The 16,989-nt window shown below is 33.9% G+C and overlaps 2 protein-coding genes across 2 annotated transcripts; one reads left to right on the top strand and one right to left on the bottom strand.

Annotated features, from left to right (window-relative positions):
• Positions 1 to 259: 259 nt before the first annotated feature.
• On the top strand, positions 260 to 4,288 carry LOC113700067 (uncharacterized). Its single transcript, XM_027220533.2, has 5 exons — positions 260 to 2,304; positions 2,894 to 3,021; positions 3,139 to 3,355; positions 3,479 to 4,075; positions 4,210 to 4,288. The coding sequence occupies exons 2-5, from the start codon at positions 2,900 to 2,902 to the stop codon at positions 4,237 to 4,239; spliced, it is 966 nt and encodes a 321-aa protein (XP_027076334.1). The 5' UTR covers positions 260 to 2,304; positions 2,894 to 2,899; the 3' UTR covers positions 4,240 to 4,288.
• An 8,935-nt stretch (positions 4,289 to 13,223) lies between these two features.
• Positions 13,224 to 14,381, bottom strand: LOC113690744 (protein FAR1-RELATED SEQUENCE 5-like). Its single transcript, XM_027208772.1, has 2 exons — positions 14,210 to 14,381; positions 13,224 to 13,969 (listed from the first exon to the last, which is right to left on the bottom strand). The coding sequence occupies exons 1-2, from the start codon at positions 14,379 to 14,381 to the stop codon at positions 13,224 to 13,226; spliced, it is 918 nt and encodes a 305-aa protein (XP_027064573.1).
• Positions 14,382 to 16,989: the final 2,608 nt, after the last annotated feature.

Below are 16,989 nucleotides of genomic sequence, written 5' to 3'. Positions count from 1 at the left end.
CGATTTTAATTAATTTATTTAATTGCGAAATTATTGAAAATCTAGTAATCAATCAAAAGAACCCGCAATATTAGAAGAACAAAAGGAAAAGATGAGAAATTGACAAAAAAAATCTGATCTTGTTTTGTTCAGTTTTGCATTATATTCTGTTCAAGCTAATTGTAAGTTTTTTTTTTCTTTTCGCAATCATGATATGCTAAAATATTTGGTTTTTTGCCTATTGATGGGCAAGCTGAATTTAAGGTTTCCAGAAGCTCAAAAAGTTTCCTTTGCCTTTGTCGTTGTTGTCTTGTTCATTAAATTTTAAAATTTTCGAGTAGTAGATTAAATCAACTTAAACTCTATCTAAAAACGTAGTGGCCTGAGCCCAAAATTATAAGTGAAGATGCGGAAGGAGAATGAAAATGAGAACTTAAGCTGCATTGCTATCATTTTTAGGATGCTGATGTTGTGCTAAGGTTTTCAAAGCCAAATAAGTATTGGGTTGAAAGCTCGCAGAAAAGGGTAAGTTTTGTGCTTAAATTTCTCAGACATGAGCTTGCTGAGAAAGGCTGATGTTGTGGACTTTATCTAGATAGATGATTACTTATTTTTTTGTGCAAAGCAGTTTAGTGAAAATGTTTTCAATTAGGAGAAGTTTTGTTCTTCTTCTATCAGTTGTGGGAAAATTTGTTTCAAATCATTAAAACATTTTAAACATGATAATCCAGGCCACCATATCTTAGTATATGTCCTTATATTTCCTGAAACTATATTCTTCGTTATTTACAGAATAAGGTTTATGTGGGTCTAATATCTAAGAGTTTGAGAATACTCAAATTCTACATAGATATATATGCCTAATATCATTGTAGCAAGACTGAGTAACCTGGTGGTCCATCACATTAATGACATTTACAATGATCTTGTTGAAGGTGATGTTGGCTTCTGAGTGGAGTATTGAATTGTTGATGCTAAGTTGTGATATAATAAAGCCACTTAGGACTCAGATTTCTGAAGTAAAATCTTCATTAAAAGAAAATATAGTAACATAAAGGCGGTACTTTTTTGTTTTCAGTGATCAATGCATGGCTATGACACAGTTTCAGCAAATATAGCTCCTGGTTTTATTTGTTAGATAAAGGATTACTAGATGGAGGTGATGGGCGGAACATCCTATGTGGTTATAATATGGGCCTCGAGTTCTACACTAGTAATCGTTTAGAGCACTATTTATTATATTTTGACTTGCATCTGATTTGTGTAGTAACAGAAAGTTTGATATCACTTGTAGAGTAGGTGATTTTAATGTTCCATATGGATAACTTATACATGTTTCTTTCCAAAATTTCCAGACAGCCCTTTGAAATTATCTATACCTAATTGAATATGGTAGGCATGGACATAACACTTTAACCTTATTTCATTATGTGTAGTGAAGATGTGACTTATTTGCAGTATGTGCATGTGTATTGGTTTCCCATGAACATCTGGGCTGCAGCGTTCTTAATTGCCCCTGCCCCGGGTTTTTTGTCATATAAAAGAAGACTAGACAAGGTTTTCAAACGCTCAAGAAATAAACTTGTTTGGGTACTTGAAATATTAAGTTTTGAACTGACACAAAAATGTTCTTGTTAACTTTATGCATGTATGTTTCTTTGCATATCTTATTTTGTATACAAACTATCTAGGGATGTCTTCATTGATATCTATAATCTAAGTGTATTATGTTCAGTCAAAGAGGACGTGATGGGAAGAAAAAAGAGGGGGTGAGTTGACTGCATAATTTGGAAACTTCAAGCCTAATGCTGCAAAGGAATCGGTAAGAGTAGGTCCAATGATTTGCTTTTGTATCTGTACCATCAGATTACAAGCCAGTTTGAATGGATACCAAGGATCTATATGATAACTATACAGGTTAAAGGCAGGGGATTCCTCTCTTCCCTTTTTATCCATTATATTGTTGGAAGTATCATGCAACATAGTGCAAAAGTTGAGTAACTGGGAAGGATTGAGGGCTTCATGGTGGAAAAGAGTGTGGAAGGGTGATGTTATGCATCATTGCAATCCCTTTGTCTTCTTTATAAGTGTGTTCTGGTTCATAATGCACTATGATAATGGTTACATTTAGTGAAGATGATATGTCTAATGTCTTAGCTGATAATTGGGTTCTTAAGTTGGTAAACTAGCTATATGTCTAGTGTCAGAATTTGACTATAACTGTCATGGCAGAACTTTCTTGTGGACATTAAAGGACCAACTTTGGCATTTTTGCCTATACTTGCATTTGAAGGTGGAACAAGGAGGAACATACCAAAATTTGAGGTATGATTTTTATTTTATTATTTTTTTGAAGTTAAGTATTGCATTGCATATTGAGTTTTGAATTTTCATTTCCTAGTAATGAAATATCAACTAAGAGGAATAACACTATATTTTTATACATATACGTGTCTTCGAACTTAATAAATTTGAATGCCATAATTAAGTTAAAAACAGCTTATACTTTTGTCAACATTGGAGGCTGTTTTTCAGACTATTTAGTGTGTTGTGAAAAAAAAATCCAAACTCAGACAATTATTTTTGGAATACATTGTCTCTCTTAAGTTGTATGATTGAAATTGGAAAGATATAAGTGTATTTTATATTCTTTCTGCAGAGGAAATTCATAATGTTACACTAGTGTAAATAATGTTTAATTAATATTTATCCAGCAAAGATGTATTATAATATTTTGGAATTCTTAATCTTTCTTCTTTCTGAAAAAATTCATTTTGAACATTTTATAACTTTATGTAAACCTCTTGTACATTTGTAACAACAGAAGCGTGTCACACTTCTGTGAAGAAACCTCAGGGGATACGATATTGAAATTATCCCTTATGCTTTTGTCATGTCATTTATTTTGTTGCAGTTTGAAATGGGACGTCAGGGAACCAAGAAGATGAATGTTACAAAAGATAAAGGCAAGCAGGTTGAGGAACTTCATGACAATAATCCAGTAAAACCCGTGAGGCCACCAAGTGATTTCATTGCGTACAGGTATATATGGCTTTATAGAAGGATTATTGTGTACATTTGGGGCTTTTAATTAGCTAAAAAACTCATGATAAAATCATAAGTCTATGTGATGCATCTAATCATATTAAATCATGGTAGGATTGACTTCGCACGCAAGCAAAAAACAAAGGGAAATGCATTAACAATGAAGGAGCTAAACATAGCCTCTAGAAATGCATGGAACAAACTGAGTGATGAGGAGAAGCTTGTATGGAAGAATGAAGCAGATATGAAGAAATATAAGGAGCTGATGAAAATCTACAAGGAGTCTATAGCAGACACGGGAAAAAGCATAAAAAGTGATGAAACGAAACAAGTAAGGACGTAGCATCAAATTTTATATTTTTTAAATTAAATGATTTAGAAGTTTCAAAGTGCAAGTGCAAGTATTGGGCTGTTATTTGTTAATTTTTATCAACATTGTTATATTGTTTTACAGGCATACAGGTTTAGGTGCACACCAGCTAAATTTTTAAAGCTTGTGGGGCGTATTGATGGGGCAAAAATAGCTGCAATAAAAGAAATAGGTTTTGGTGGATTATTGGAGATCCAATGCCACATCCTTCCAAGTATTATATGCATGTGGTTGGTGAATAATTTCAATCCAACTCACTCATATATACAACTTGAAGGTGGACGTGTACTGCCTGTAACATCAGAGGATATAGCAAAGCCTCTTGGAATTCCAGGTGAAGGGCCAGTGCCGGTTAAAGATACTAGAGATGATGGAATTGATAGCGAACCACATTATCCTAGGAAGAAGAAGTATAATTGGCATGATATAGAAGATGAGCTAATATCCATGGAGGTTGGGGATGAATTCAAGAGATTATTTGTTATTTTTGCATGTAAGTGCTTGCTTGCTCCAACAACACGAGTTGAAATTAAAGCCAATTTATGGGAGAGTTTACAATCAACTTCAGAAATAGCAAAATTTAATTGGGCTGAGTTCGTGAGAGTTGATTTATGCAAAAAATTGTTGAATATGCAAAGCAATGCCCACAAAAATGTTGGAGGTTGCATCCTATTTTTACTGGTAAGTTAAGAAAATCTCAACTATTGGGTGACTTACCTTATATTTGTTAATTATATGTAACAAGGATAAGCTGTTATTATTTTACAGCTACATTATTATGATCGAGTAAGTATACTCAATCATTGTGTTCATAGGATCTGCCCTGTAGCAAAAGCATGGACTGATGCTAATATAATGGAAAGAGAAACACTAGAATTGGGTGGTCTTGGAAAATTTGGCAAAGGAAAACTAGTAAGTATTGCTGAAACAATGATATTTTTATAATTTGAGTTAGTAAGACATTATGTTACACAACTAACTATTTTGTCAAACTTACAATATACTTTTTGGTCCACAAAAGTAGGGTCAAACAAAACGGACAGAGCAGAAGATGAGGAAGAGGAACCTACTGAGCTTCTATCGGATGTGATTATCCAGATGGTGAATAATGGACATGGAGATATTGTTGTAAGATGATAAATTAAATCTAATACGAATTCAAATATGTCCCAAGTTATACCAATATAAGGATTAATTGCATTAATTTTTTTATATTCAGGTTCATCTAGCGACTCTATATACAAAAGCTGCAAATGCCGAGCAGATAGCGATTGAGTGTCAACAGAGTGTAATGAATATAGCAAGTATCCTTTGCTCGCAACGTAGTGCCATGGCATTATCTTCCCAGCCAGCCGTTAGATCACAAGAAAACAGGTAAAAAAGCGAATGATCCATCATGAGAAGGCAACGGTTGTTATAAAGTCTGATACAGATAAATCTGAATATGAAAACGACCAAGACGAGACATGTGTTGGGGATAGGAATGATGATTTTGGTGAAAATGTGGCAAATGAGCCCGAAGATAAAGAAAAAAAAGATGATGCCAAGGCAATTGCAGAAGTTTATTGCTTGGATGCAGGTATAACTTCCCCATCAGGAGCTGCAGTAGAGCAACATTCGCTATGTGCTGCAACACAATGGAAGGGTCGGTCTAGATATGAAAAAAGAGAGCGCGAAGGCAAGTTATATATGTTATAGTTAAAATTCAGCTTCCATTTGTTATTGCACTTTGTAAATGATATGAAAATTGATCATTACAAAAACATTTGCTATTCTTGACTTAATATAGATGCGGAAGATGGTCGAATGCACAAGACATTGCGGACGACAAGGCACAACACCCTCATTAGGTCTACTGATTATCAGCTCCAAATCCAGGTTACTTTGACACAATGTCAAAGGAAGATTGCGAATTTCACATGGCAAGACACAGGAGATCAGAGGTAAAATCATTAGTGTGTGATAATATTCGGAGTTATATGCCTTTTTTATTCAAAAACTGTTGATAATTCAACTTAACATTATTGACTCAAATGTTCAATGTAGTGAGATATTAGTGGATATGTTCGAATTTAGCCTTAATCGAAAAGATATGCAATCCTTGCGGGAGAACCAATGGGTATCAGATAGCGTAAGCCAAGAGAAAAATCAAAATTTTTTTATTTCACTAATTTACTTATTGTAGTTTTGGAGATAGTTTCACCTTTTGGAATGCTAAAAAAATTTTGCACTTATACTCACCTCTCTTTTAGGTCATTGATATGTATGCAAAGTTGTTGAATATGGATGCGAGTAAAAGACTGATGAAGGTTAAGTGGTACATTGTCGAGCCATGTGTTGTTGTGAGTATAATGGTCAACTTTTTTTTAACAACCAACTAACACCATGCATATACAGTTGCACTCATTGTTAGTTAAGTTAGAAAATTTGATTCCAATATTTAATAAGTAGTATTGGTTCCAGTGTTGCAATTTCTAACTATCCTATAAGTTTCGATCCAATTTCATTGATTTGTTGGGCAGGCTGCCATTCAACGTGTGGACCGATTTGAGAAAATGTCTGATAATGACTTATATTCGCAATTGAACAAGTGGTTCAAAATAAGAGCAGATAATGCTTCAAGTCTAGCAAATGCCGATATTGTGATCAATCTCTTATAACTCCTGGATCAAATATCTTTTACTCTATATCAAATGTGTTGCATTTGTAAAGTCTAACACGTTATATTTTTAGATACTGGTTCCAGTGGTGAACAAAAATCACTGGTTTGTATACTCATTTGATGTTGCACAAGGCATTGTTCATCTCCTTGACTCACGAGTTGATTCGTCACGGGTTCGAGAGACTAACATCTTGCGACGATTGGTGAAATCTAAATACTATTTATAACTTGCATTTTTAATATATCTGTTCCATGGCTTTAAATTATGTAACTAGTGTGAAAGTGTAATCAGTACAATTATATTTGTATGTTGCAGAAGCGAACCTTGGGATTAATAATGGCAAAACAATTTGATAGGATGGTGGATTTCAAAGAATTTATATTGCAAGTTGCAGATGTGCCTCAACAGTCTCCACACAATAGGTATATGTACTGTGAATAAGAGTTTATTTATATTCTATCTTGGAATATAATTAAAAACTAAGTTATATTATTAGTAGGTACATAATGTAGGTACATTTAGAATTTTTTGACCTTTTGCAGTAGATAGGGTTGGCACACCACGGTTAATATATAACTTCTTATACTCAATTAAAGAGATGTAAATTGTCTAAATCTAGTCTGCATTGATTGCAATTGTCAAATTACTATCTAATATAAAAAGAAAACAATCATTTTAGTATTACATTGATCCAATCTAGTTCCAAAAGGGTCGCAAGATTTGACATCTTAGCATACATATTCATGGAATGCAATTAGCTTCTACCCATTTATATCGTAGGTAGTTGCACTTCTTCGTCGCTTATATGTATGGGAGTACTGCTCTTTGACCTTTCCACAGAAGCCACAATGGGGGTTTGGCAATCATTGAAACAAGCAATAAATTATTTAAATCAAATATTCAGTGTTCATAAAAACCTCTCCACACAATAGTCTTGTAGCAAGGTACGAATACTTCTAGATAATAACTTTAAATAAATTTTTTCAAAGAATTACTGACCATTAAGAATTCGGTGAATGAGCTGTACTTTGTCTTCCTCACAGGATCGTTAGGAATCAAAAGTGAAAGATTGTTACAATCTTCAATACGGATGTTATGAGCAGCCAGTATTTGGGGAGTGATTCCAGGTTCACCGGGCTAGATTTCAGTATTGTACTGAATAAGATACTGTAAATTTGTCCAAAATCTTGATTATCCACACAAATGCAATATCTCTCACTTACCATCCTACAAGACTGCATATCTGAGTGAATAACTGGGGATGATCCAAAATTTGATTCACTAAATGACTGTTATCACGAGTGGCACATTACATTAGTTGCAAAGTCATACTAACACTGTGTAAAACAGCAAAATAACTAATTCGTAAAAAATAAATACACATTGTGTCCAAAATTTAAGATGCTATGATGTACGGAAATTATGAAACAAATGTGTACAAAATGTATGACAACGTGTTCAACTGAATTAACAATATGTAAACAAAGATCAACCGACAATAATCTAAAGAAAATCCAAAATTCAGTGCATACGTCACCATAAATGAATACACTGTAAAGTTATACTACAAGCTTATGGGTTACTATGAATATAACACATAACCAATGCATTAAAATTGAAGTAACTATGCAACAGATTTGCAAAGGTCTTTTTGTAGTGTGTACAAGATAAAATACATCGTGTACCAGATTAATAACACGATGTCAATACAAAGTAACCAGTGGTACATGGTATGTATAAATGCGTACAACATATATATCAGTTGGTATACATAAAACAACAACATGTAAATGCTATTAAATCAAGAGATCGCTGTAATGTGTACCAACTAAAATACATCGTATACCAGAATAATAACACGATGTCAAAACTAAACAACGGGTGATAAATAATTGTAACTTGTACGGTTTAAAAAATAAATGTGAGCAAATAAATGAATAATATGTAAACAATTTTATGCAAAGGTGTAATCATATGTTCAAATACAATAATGATATTTCGAAACAAATTAACCAGTGGTACATGGTATGTATAAATGCGTACAATATATATATATCAGTTTGTACATATAAAATAACAACATGTAAATTGTGAGGACTTGCAAATTCCTTATATTTTCTTAAAAATGCTCTTTTATTTGAAAATTATTATTTTATAATAACTCTACTACCCAATCACCCCACAATAAGTGTAAATGAATATAGAAGTAAGGGTTTCGTTGTCCGTTTTCCAGTTAGAGCGAATTAGGGTTTTCACATTTTTTCGTAGTGTGATTTTTCGGTACAGACTGGGGATCAAATTTGGTAGGTAAGAGTGAATTTTGGATGAGGAAATATTATATGATTAGAAGTGATAATAACAAGATAGTGATTAGAAGGTAAAAATCCTAGTATACGCGATTTAAGAAAAAAATCGGCTCAAACCGACGGGTATCGATCACTACCGATTGAACCCACCACTTCCTTACCACCACATACCCTTGATATTTGTGCAAAATATCCCCCCCTTATCCTCAGCCATGTGACCGAAAATTGTGGCCAAAATGCAAGGAAAAGAAAGAGAAAATTTAGTTGGTCTTGGTGGTGACAAGTGTCAACCACCTATGGTGTCTTGACCAACCATTGTCTTGCCTTCTTATCTCTCATCTTGCTTCATTTTCCCTCATTTGTTTTCTAGTTTGGCCGAGAGCAAGGAGAGGGAAGAGAGTGAGGAGTGTTTTCAATCTTCTACCTTGAATCCAACCATTTGAGTGCAACCAAGAAAAAAACTAAACCGATTAATCACTAGTTGGAAGCTTGGGAAGTTTAAGGAACCAAGAATTTCAAGGAGAGGTGAAGGATCATCCTTGCAAGCTTGTGTCTTGAGGTATAATGGTTGATCAACCATTCTTTCTCCATTAATCATGATTAAGTTGGGTATTAATGTTGGTATTGTGTTTGTGATGCTTGTTTCAAGTGATTTTGATGATTGAATGAATGACTTTTGAGTTAGGGTTTCTTGTGGGTTAGGTGTTGTATGATGCATATATGTGGTATATGATCTTGTAAAGGTGATAGTAGTGGTAGTTTCAAGGTGAAAATATGAATTATAGCTTAAAATAATACAAATTCCAGATTTCTGGAAAATTTAGCTTAAGTTCTGCCCGATTCTATTTCATCATTTTAGAGGCTGAATTAGGCTTGCTACAAAACAGGAAAGTTGTAGAGAATGATATTTTATGGTTATCTACAAAATTTCAGTTCAATCGGATCAATGTAGCTTGTGAAAAGACGAAAATACCCCGACTGCCATAGGAGTAAAGTCAGTGGACAGTTTTGACAGTACACTAAGTTAGTTGAGTTTGTTCACCTTGATACGTACTGAACTAGCTTTTAGTCAAAACATAAAAGTTTTAGTACTTTGTCTTAGATTTTTAACGCCTCTAAGAACGTCTTAAGCGGACTTTGGTAGCTTGAGATATGTCCATTTAAATGTAGTACGGTTAATTAGCCGGTTAGTTAGAATTTGGTTCTGTGAATTGGGAATTTGACTGGGTTACACTGGAATTTGGACTAAGTGATCTTCATCAAAATTGTAGCCCTATGTCTTAGCTTCGAAACGGTATAAATTGCATTCCAATCCGATAAGCGTAGCTTTGGTTGTGTCTATTACGTAAAAACACGTCAAATCTGTCTTTTGCTAAACCTCATTTCCGTACATGTCATTAGCTTGATTTTGTACTTGTATTACCTTGAGCCTATTGAACGGCTATTGAAATGAGATTGTTTGTGTGTAACTTTGGGTTTGATTGAGGAAAAGAATGAATCCATAAATAGCTGAAAAATAGGAAAATACAAAGGGCGTGCTGCCCAAATTTACGTTCAAGGGCTAGGTAGACATACTTGCAACTTGAGTAAGGGTTAAGAGTGATTACTTCTTGAACCATCTAGGATATTTGCATGTTCTTTTACCGAGGTATATCAGTAAGGATTTGGCCGAACTTGTACCCTTTAGAAATAAAATAATGACTGCTCGGAATACGTTTTCCTTGCACTTTTGACTCAAATGACATTTCCAAGTATAATGTTACAAAGTTATATAGTTTGAAAAGCGAGCGAGTGTTTCACGAATATTCTCCAAGTGAATTTCAATTTCTTGATTCTTATTGAACGAAACGTTTAAGTTTCGAACTTTAGTTACTTTTAAAAGTTCTTAAACAATGTTTTATCGCAGATTTGGACTCCGCACACAGAGTAATACCCGAACGTAACTCGTAAAGGCACCGCATTTTGGGTGAGTGCTTCCAAATACCTGGTTGACCTGGACACTTATTCACAATACTTGTACATAATTGATATGAGATTTGTTGATCGGGCAAGAGTGTACTTTATCGCACTTGCCCTAACATGATCTATACTTGTTTATAGTTGCAATTAACTTGATATACATGTACTTAATTTGTAAGTATGGAGCGGAAGTATATACCACATTCAATCCGAGTGGGAGGTGCCTCTCATTCCCGTCTCCATACTTTTATCTTAATTCCGTCGATTGGAGAGGTTATCTCATCGATTTCTTGGGGACCCAAACCCCATTGGCTAATTAATCGAGTCGAGTTGGCAAGGGTTTGGTCGATTAGATAACGAACCATGGGTCGTTAGTTATGTCGAGTGGAGTGATATCTTCTCGACTAATCGGTATACTCGAGTATTACCACCCGTGTTTATTGAGGATTTTGGGCCCAGTAGGGGGTGTGAATGGTGGGTGGAGAGTAGTGTAAGTGGTGCTCTACTGGATTGGTTACTTACTTGAAGGTTGACGGAGTGTCAACTATTACTTGATCAAACTCTGGTGATGTGATGGGAATTTGGCTCCTGAGAGCCATCCGTATCCTTATACTTTGGAATAATTATTATTTATTGGATTATTGTTTCTTCTGAAAAAACTTTTACACTCACTCACTTTGAGATTTGCTACTTGAAGTATTATTGTTCACTTTTATGAACTTTTGATGCCCATTAACTTGTTACGTTGATATTCGTACTTTCAAAATGGTCAATTTGTTATTTGGAATCTCACTGAGGGTTTAACTCATTCCACGCCATTTGTTTTCCTTACAGGGGGTACGAGCGAGGCATGAGACATGTACAGATTAGCGTAATTTAGTTGTTTTGAATTTTGAATATGTACTCACGCTAGTACCCGACTAGGGTTGATTGTACTCGATTTGTAAACACTTTGGAATATTTTAGTGTGTAGAAGTTTTGTATCTGGATTTGAGTATCAATGTATTTATTAAGTGGATGTGTTATTCATTTTCTATGGATATACGTTCTTAGTTTTTTTCTTGAGATACGAGTGAGTGAGTCCTGGCGAAAGTTGGGCAAGCGGTCCGCTAAACCCTGGGGTACGCCCTAGGGGGAGGTGGGGCCGTCACATAAATGCTATTAAATCAAGAGATCGCTGTAATGTGTGCCAACTAAATACACCGTGCACCAAAATAATAACACGATGTCAAAACTAAATAACGGGTAAAAAATAATTGTAACTTGTACGATTTAAAAAATAAATGTGAGCAAATAAATGAATAATATGTAAACAATTTTATGCAAAGGTGTAATCATGTGTTCAAATAAAATAATGATATTTCAAAACAAAGTAACCAGTAGTACATGGTATGTATAAATGCGTACAACATATATATCAGTTTGTACACATAAAATAACAACATGTAAATGCTATTAAATTAAGAGATCGCTGTAATGTGTACCAACTAAAATACACCGTGCACCAAAATAATAACACGATGTCAAAACTAATAAACAACGGGTAAAAAATAATTGTAACTTGTACGATTTAAAAAATAAATGTGAGCAAATAAATTAATAATCTATAAAATATGTATAAAAAGTGATATTACTATGTCAAAAATAAATAACATGTGATGAACATCCTGTCACTAATATACATACCTTAAGAACCAATGTGTACAAGTAAAACATTAATTTGTAACATCGAAATAACGAACAGTGAACTATAATGCACATTATGTAAAGTATAAAAATAACTACTTACTGCCACAGAATTTCGATGACAAACATTTACTTGATGTTTGGCTTTAGATGGGTTGATAGGATTCTGATGACTGACAAGACAAAAATATACAACAACTGAGTTGGCTTATGATAGTAGAGTCAATTGAAATGATATAGTTATGTAAGTCAAAAAATAAGATTCAGTACTAACCATCTCAGGAGTGCTTGCCTTGGACAATGTAGAGTTCTTCTTTTGCCTATGAAGCTTGTCCACCCAACTACGCAATACTTTCTTAGGTTTTTTGCCACTTCGTTTCTTCAAACCCGTTGGAGTCACAAAGTGGCCAGTTGCATTCTGCACCTGTATTTCCTTACATAGATCCATTGAGCCATTATTCTGTGTTATTTCATCTATTTCTCCACAAAATAGCATTTCGACTCTCTTTGACAATTCAGACATTACGCTACTGACTAACTTTGTAGCGGCTTCTGACATGGCAGCCCTGGTAGCAAGTCTTACCATTTCGGGTGCTAATAGTCGATATCGATGGGAAATAGAGAAAGACGGATCTGATGATATTTCTCTACCCTTGCAATTGACGCTGCCTCCTGACCTTGCCTTCTTTGTCCACCTCTTTATCACATATTGATCAGAAATAAATTTTGTTCCAACCATATCATACACCTTTAAAGCATGTGAGCATAGGATTCCTTCTTACTCAAAAAGATTACAATTACAAGTAATGTATTTAGTTATTGGATTCAATGTCACTCTTCTCACCCTTTCTCCATCATACTGACTAACACTGTATTCCACATGCATTGCAGTATGCTTTTGGTCCAAGATCACCATTGTAGTGGATTCATCGTATTCATTCTGGAATGCAACAAACATGTATGGAGAGTATATAGAAGCTGCCTGGATCAGTACGGGAGTCTGTTGCAATCCCAACATTGGCAGCTTCTGTCGACTGTGATACTCAGCTCTTAGTTCATTATATCTTTTTTCATCCACAACTCGATTAAAATATTTGAAAAATTGAACCAGATCATGATCAAGTTTCAGATATTTTTTATGGAAGCATTTAGACTCTCACTTAGTTGGGTGCTACGCATACCTGCAGTCCAGGCGCTTTTCATGAAGCATTTTGCCTATTTCTTTCGACATGCATAAATGCCACACAACCATTCATTTGTTTCGAGCTTGTGTTCTTTTAGCATTGCATCCCAGGCCATGATAAACTTATTTTCATCTTCTATCTCATACATACATTCAACAAATCTATATGGAAGATTACTACCATCCTTGTAATAGTTCCCAAGGTGTTTCATGAAATTGACTCTAATATGAAAAGTGCACAGACCATGGTATGTTGAAGGCATAACAGCCGAAATTGCAGCGGCCATGGCTGCATCCTGATCTGTGAAGATGGTTTTTGGGTGTCTTCCACAAACTGCCTCTACAAATGTACCAAACACCCACTTGAATGATTCAATGGTCTCATCATACAATAGAGTTGCTCCAAAAATAACCAATTGTCTAAATTGATTGAATCCCACAAATACGCTTAATGGTCTGTACTCCTTATTAGTTTTATATGTGGTGTTAAATGTAACCACATCCCCAAAATAGGTATAATCCATCAGCATTGATGCATCAGCCCAAAATATATTTGTAATTTGTTCTTCACAATTAAGCTGCTCTGCGTGGAAGAATGACGGATTTTTCAATTTTTGTTCTTCAAAGTATCGTAGCATTGCACCAGCTTCACCATACTTTAATCCCCTCTCTCTTTTTGTTCGTAGATAGCGTTTTAAGTCATCATGAGTGTAGCCAATATTGCCTAATCCACCTGCCTCTTTTCCCATGAATTCATGGAATTGTTTCAAGGATATTCCTGCATCATTTGCAATCTCAACTTGGGTTTCTTGAAAAATACTTACTTTTATTTGCGAACGCATCATATGAGCACATTTTGAAATGTGTAGTGTGTGATTATGCTCGATTACCAGATCTCAAACCTGATACTTCATTGTTTCTCTGTTCAAAATTATCCCCATTTTAGCTTAACATCCGGTTTTTGTTTCAGCCCGAGTTCTCTTTGATTTTACATCTCCTTCGTACCGTGGTTTGAAACCGTCTTTGCAACATGTGTACCTTCTCGATGTAACTACACCGTCTTTATCCTTGTTCAAGTAGTCTTTCCGAACACTGAATCCAATAACTAATCCGTACCTATTGTAGAAGTTGTATGCCTCATCTTCTGACTGAAACTCCATGCCGATCTTAGGACACAATGCTTCTTCCATTGTGCTGTATTCGAAAAAAGCATTTTTTGCTATTATTTTTCAGGACAAACAATTATATTTATTTTTTATTTCTTTATTCACATCATAAGCACTTAATTATTTGTATTCACATATGTGCATACTTTATAACGACGTGTACACACCTTACAACATTTTGTAAAATAATTTTTATGGATATGTATCTTCTCTGTAATAGGTAATCACATAACTCTAATAATTTGCATAGCATATTTCACTTTATAATATATACATTTCAAACAAATATTATAACCAATTTGTGTATAATATCAGTATTTACAAACTTTACAATCATATGTACACACTTTATAACAATGTGTACACCCTTTATATCAACTTGTAACATAACAAATGCATGTATGCCTCATACACTTTTACATAGCGTAAGGTTTGACAGAATTCTCAAAATCTATACATTGTCATCTATACCGTTTGTGTAGTTATTTAAGTTGGTCACATTGTTAAGTTATTTTTACGCTTATGTTATTTTATTTGTACACATCCTCATTTATATTTTAAAATTTTGTACGGGATCTTTATTGTACAAACTAGCCATTCTCTCTAAAAGGATAATGACATACTTCTTATAATTTTTAAATCATGCTTCACTAAATAACACATTTATTACAATCAAATTACATATAATATTAGCGTTTACCTTGGACAGAGTTCACCATGCAGTAAATTTCAGATGGGCCACTCACAAGTCTCAGTTATGCATTTGTTACTCGATGAATATCTATCTCAGTCATCCACTACTTAAATCGGCGTGTATTGTTGCTGTAGCGGATCTTCACAATTATATTGTGCACACCTTAGACAAGATGCCCGTTTTGATAGGATTTATTTAAGAGTTGGAAGAGAAGAAGACAAAAATTTATGTCTATGTTATGCGAAATAATTTGTTGAGAGGGGAAAAACAGAAGGAGCTTATTGAGAGGAGAAGAACAAAAGGAGCTACAACGACAATGTATTGTATTCAGAGAAAATCCACTACCGCCATTTTCTTCCCACATCTTTTTAAGTTGAAAGAGTTTTAAACCTCGCCGATCGTACCAAAAGTTGATTTTCAAATTTTGATTTTGAATTTTTCATACCCTTAATGGCTAGACCAAACGGAGTTAAAAGTTAAGCTTGTATTAAAGCAACAATCCTCTACACTCATCTCCATTTTGTTCGATTTCGTTTTGGCTGTTGATGATGGGCCCACCACATCTTGGCCATGAAAAGTTTATGAGCGGTTGTTTGACAACCGCTCCAGCCCCTCGTCCACGAGTAACTGGTGAAGCAACAACAGTATACGCCAGTGACTTCTTTGGGGCTGCTGTATAATTTTTATACTTTATCATATATATATATATCTAATAATGATTTAATTGATCATTCTTTTAATTTTTAGTAAAAACAAAAATTGAATGTGAAATAATGTTAAATATTGCTTTGATCTTTTGAATTCATTTATCCATATTTGATATTACATAAAATCTAAATTAATTGCTATTTTTCTTTATAAACAACATACAATATGTAAAAAAAAAGAAGTAAACTGATAGAAGAAATAAATATTTTCTCGTAATAAATTGATGATAACAATGGATCATTTTCCCACAACAAAATATCACATTATTCAATTTATGATATAGGTAGATATATATTATGTTTTATGACACTATAACTAAGGAGATTCACCCCCAACCCCAGCTTTCCCGGTCTCTCTTCATCATACTATTCTCCTATCTCAACTATCTTCCTCTTATCCAGCAAGAGATATAATCCCAAGTATGTTCAGTTCCGCAAGAGATATTATCTAGTAATATAGGTATTAGTCAAAGCTTCATTCATTCATATAAATCTACCGGCAGCGTGTGCATTGGTTGATTAGTTCAATGATAAGTTGAAAATTGAAATCATATCCTCCAAGAAATTATTTGAATTGTGTCTTGTGTTCTCTATCTATTACTAATTAGCTATAATTAAGCTCATTACTAATTGAATTTATTTTATTTTTGCAGTGAACGGAGCAGGGGATGGGATGGGGGAGCATCATTTTAAGGCAGGGAAAAATAATGCCCCCACCTTCCCTTAACCTCCGTCTCAATGGATAGGATTTGGATTCGATTCCTTTGATTCAGATCCAGATTCATTAAATTTAATTAAACCTTGATCGAGATCCAAACCTGTATGGGGTATAAAAAAATAAATCCAAACCCAGATCCAAGATGCTAAAGTAATCTAATGTGTATCTATTGTATTTTTCTAAACATGCTAAAGTAAAAATATATTAAAAATATATAGATTTAAAAAAAATTTAAACACCATCCAATTTTATTTTTAAATAATAAAATTAATATTCAAGAAGTTGAATACAATATTATGAATTGATAAAAATAACTATTATTGACTGCTTCTATTTATTTTTCAAACTTTAACTGTATGTACTAATTATAATGATAACTCGAATTAGGTTGAAAAAAGAAAACAATCATGAAGTTTTAGTGTATTTGATTTATGATCATAGAATTTTAGAATATTTTATAAATTTACTAATATATATATATATATATGTAATTTAGTTATATATACATGGGTC

This window comes from Coffea arabica, chromosome 1e (assembly GCF_036785885.1).
Source record: "Coffea arabica cultivar ET-39 chromosome 1e, Coffea Arabica ET-39 HiFi, whole genome shotgun sequence".
Classification (NCBI taxonomy): Eukaryota; Viridiplantae; Streptophyta; class Magnoliopsida; order Gentianales; family Rubiaceae; genus Coffea; species Coffea arabica.
Note: the sequence above shows the minus strand (reverse complement) of the source record. Positions and strands in the feature narration are given on the sequence as shown.

Excerpts from the sequence above, each read along its gene's own strand:
- LOC113700067 (XM_027220533.2), top strand. The coding sequence starts at position 2,900 with ATGGGACGTCAGGGAACCAAGAAGATGAATGTTACAAAAGATAAAGGC. Across the intron at positions 3,022-3,138 it reads AGTGATTTCATTGCGTACAG|GATTGACTTCGCACGCAAGC; the intron begins GTATATATGGCT and ends AAATCATGGTAG. Across the intron at positions 4,076-4,209 it reads GTTGCATCCTATTTTTACTG|GATCTGCCCTGTAGCAAAAG; the intron begins GTAAGTTAAGAA and ends TTGTGTTCATAG.
- LOC113690744 (XM_027208772.1), bottom strand. The coding sequence starts at position 14,381 with ATGGAAGAAGCATTGTGTCCTAAGATCGGCATGGAGTTTCAGTCAGAA. Across the intron at positions 13,970-14,209 it reads GTACACATGTTGCAAAGACG|GAATATCCTTGAAACAATTC; the intron begins GTTTCAAACCAC and ends CAAATGATGCAG.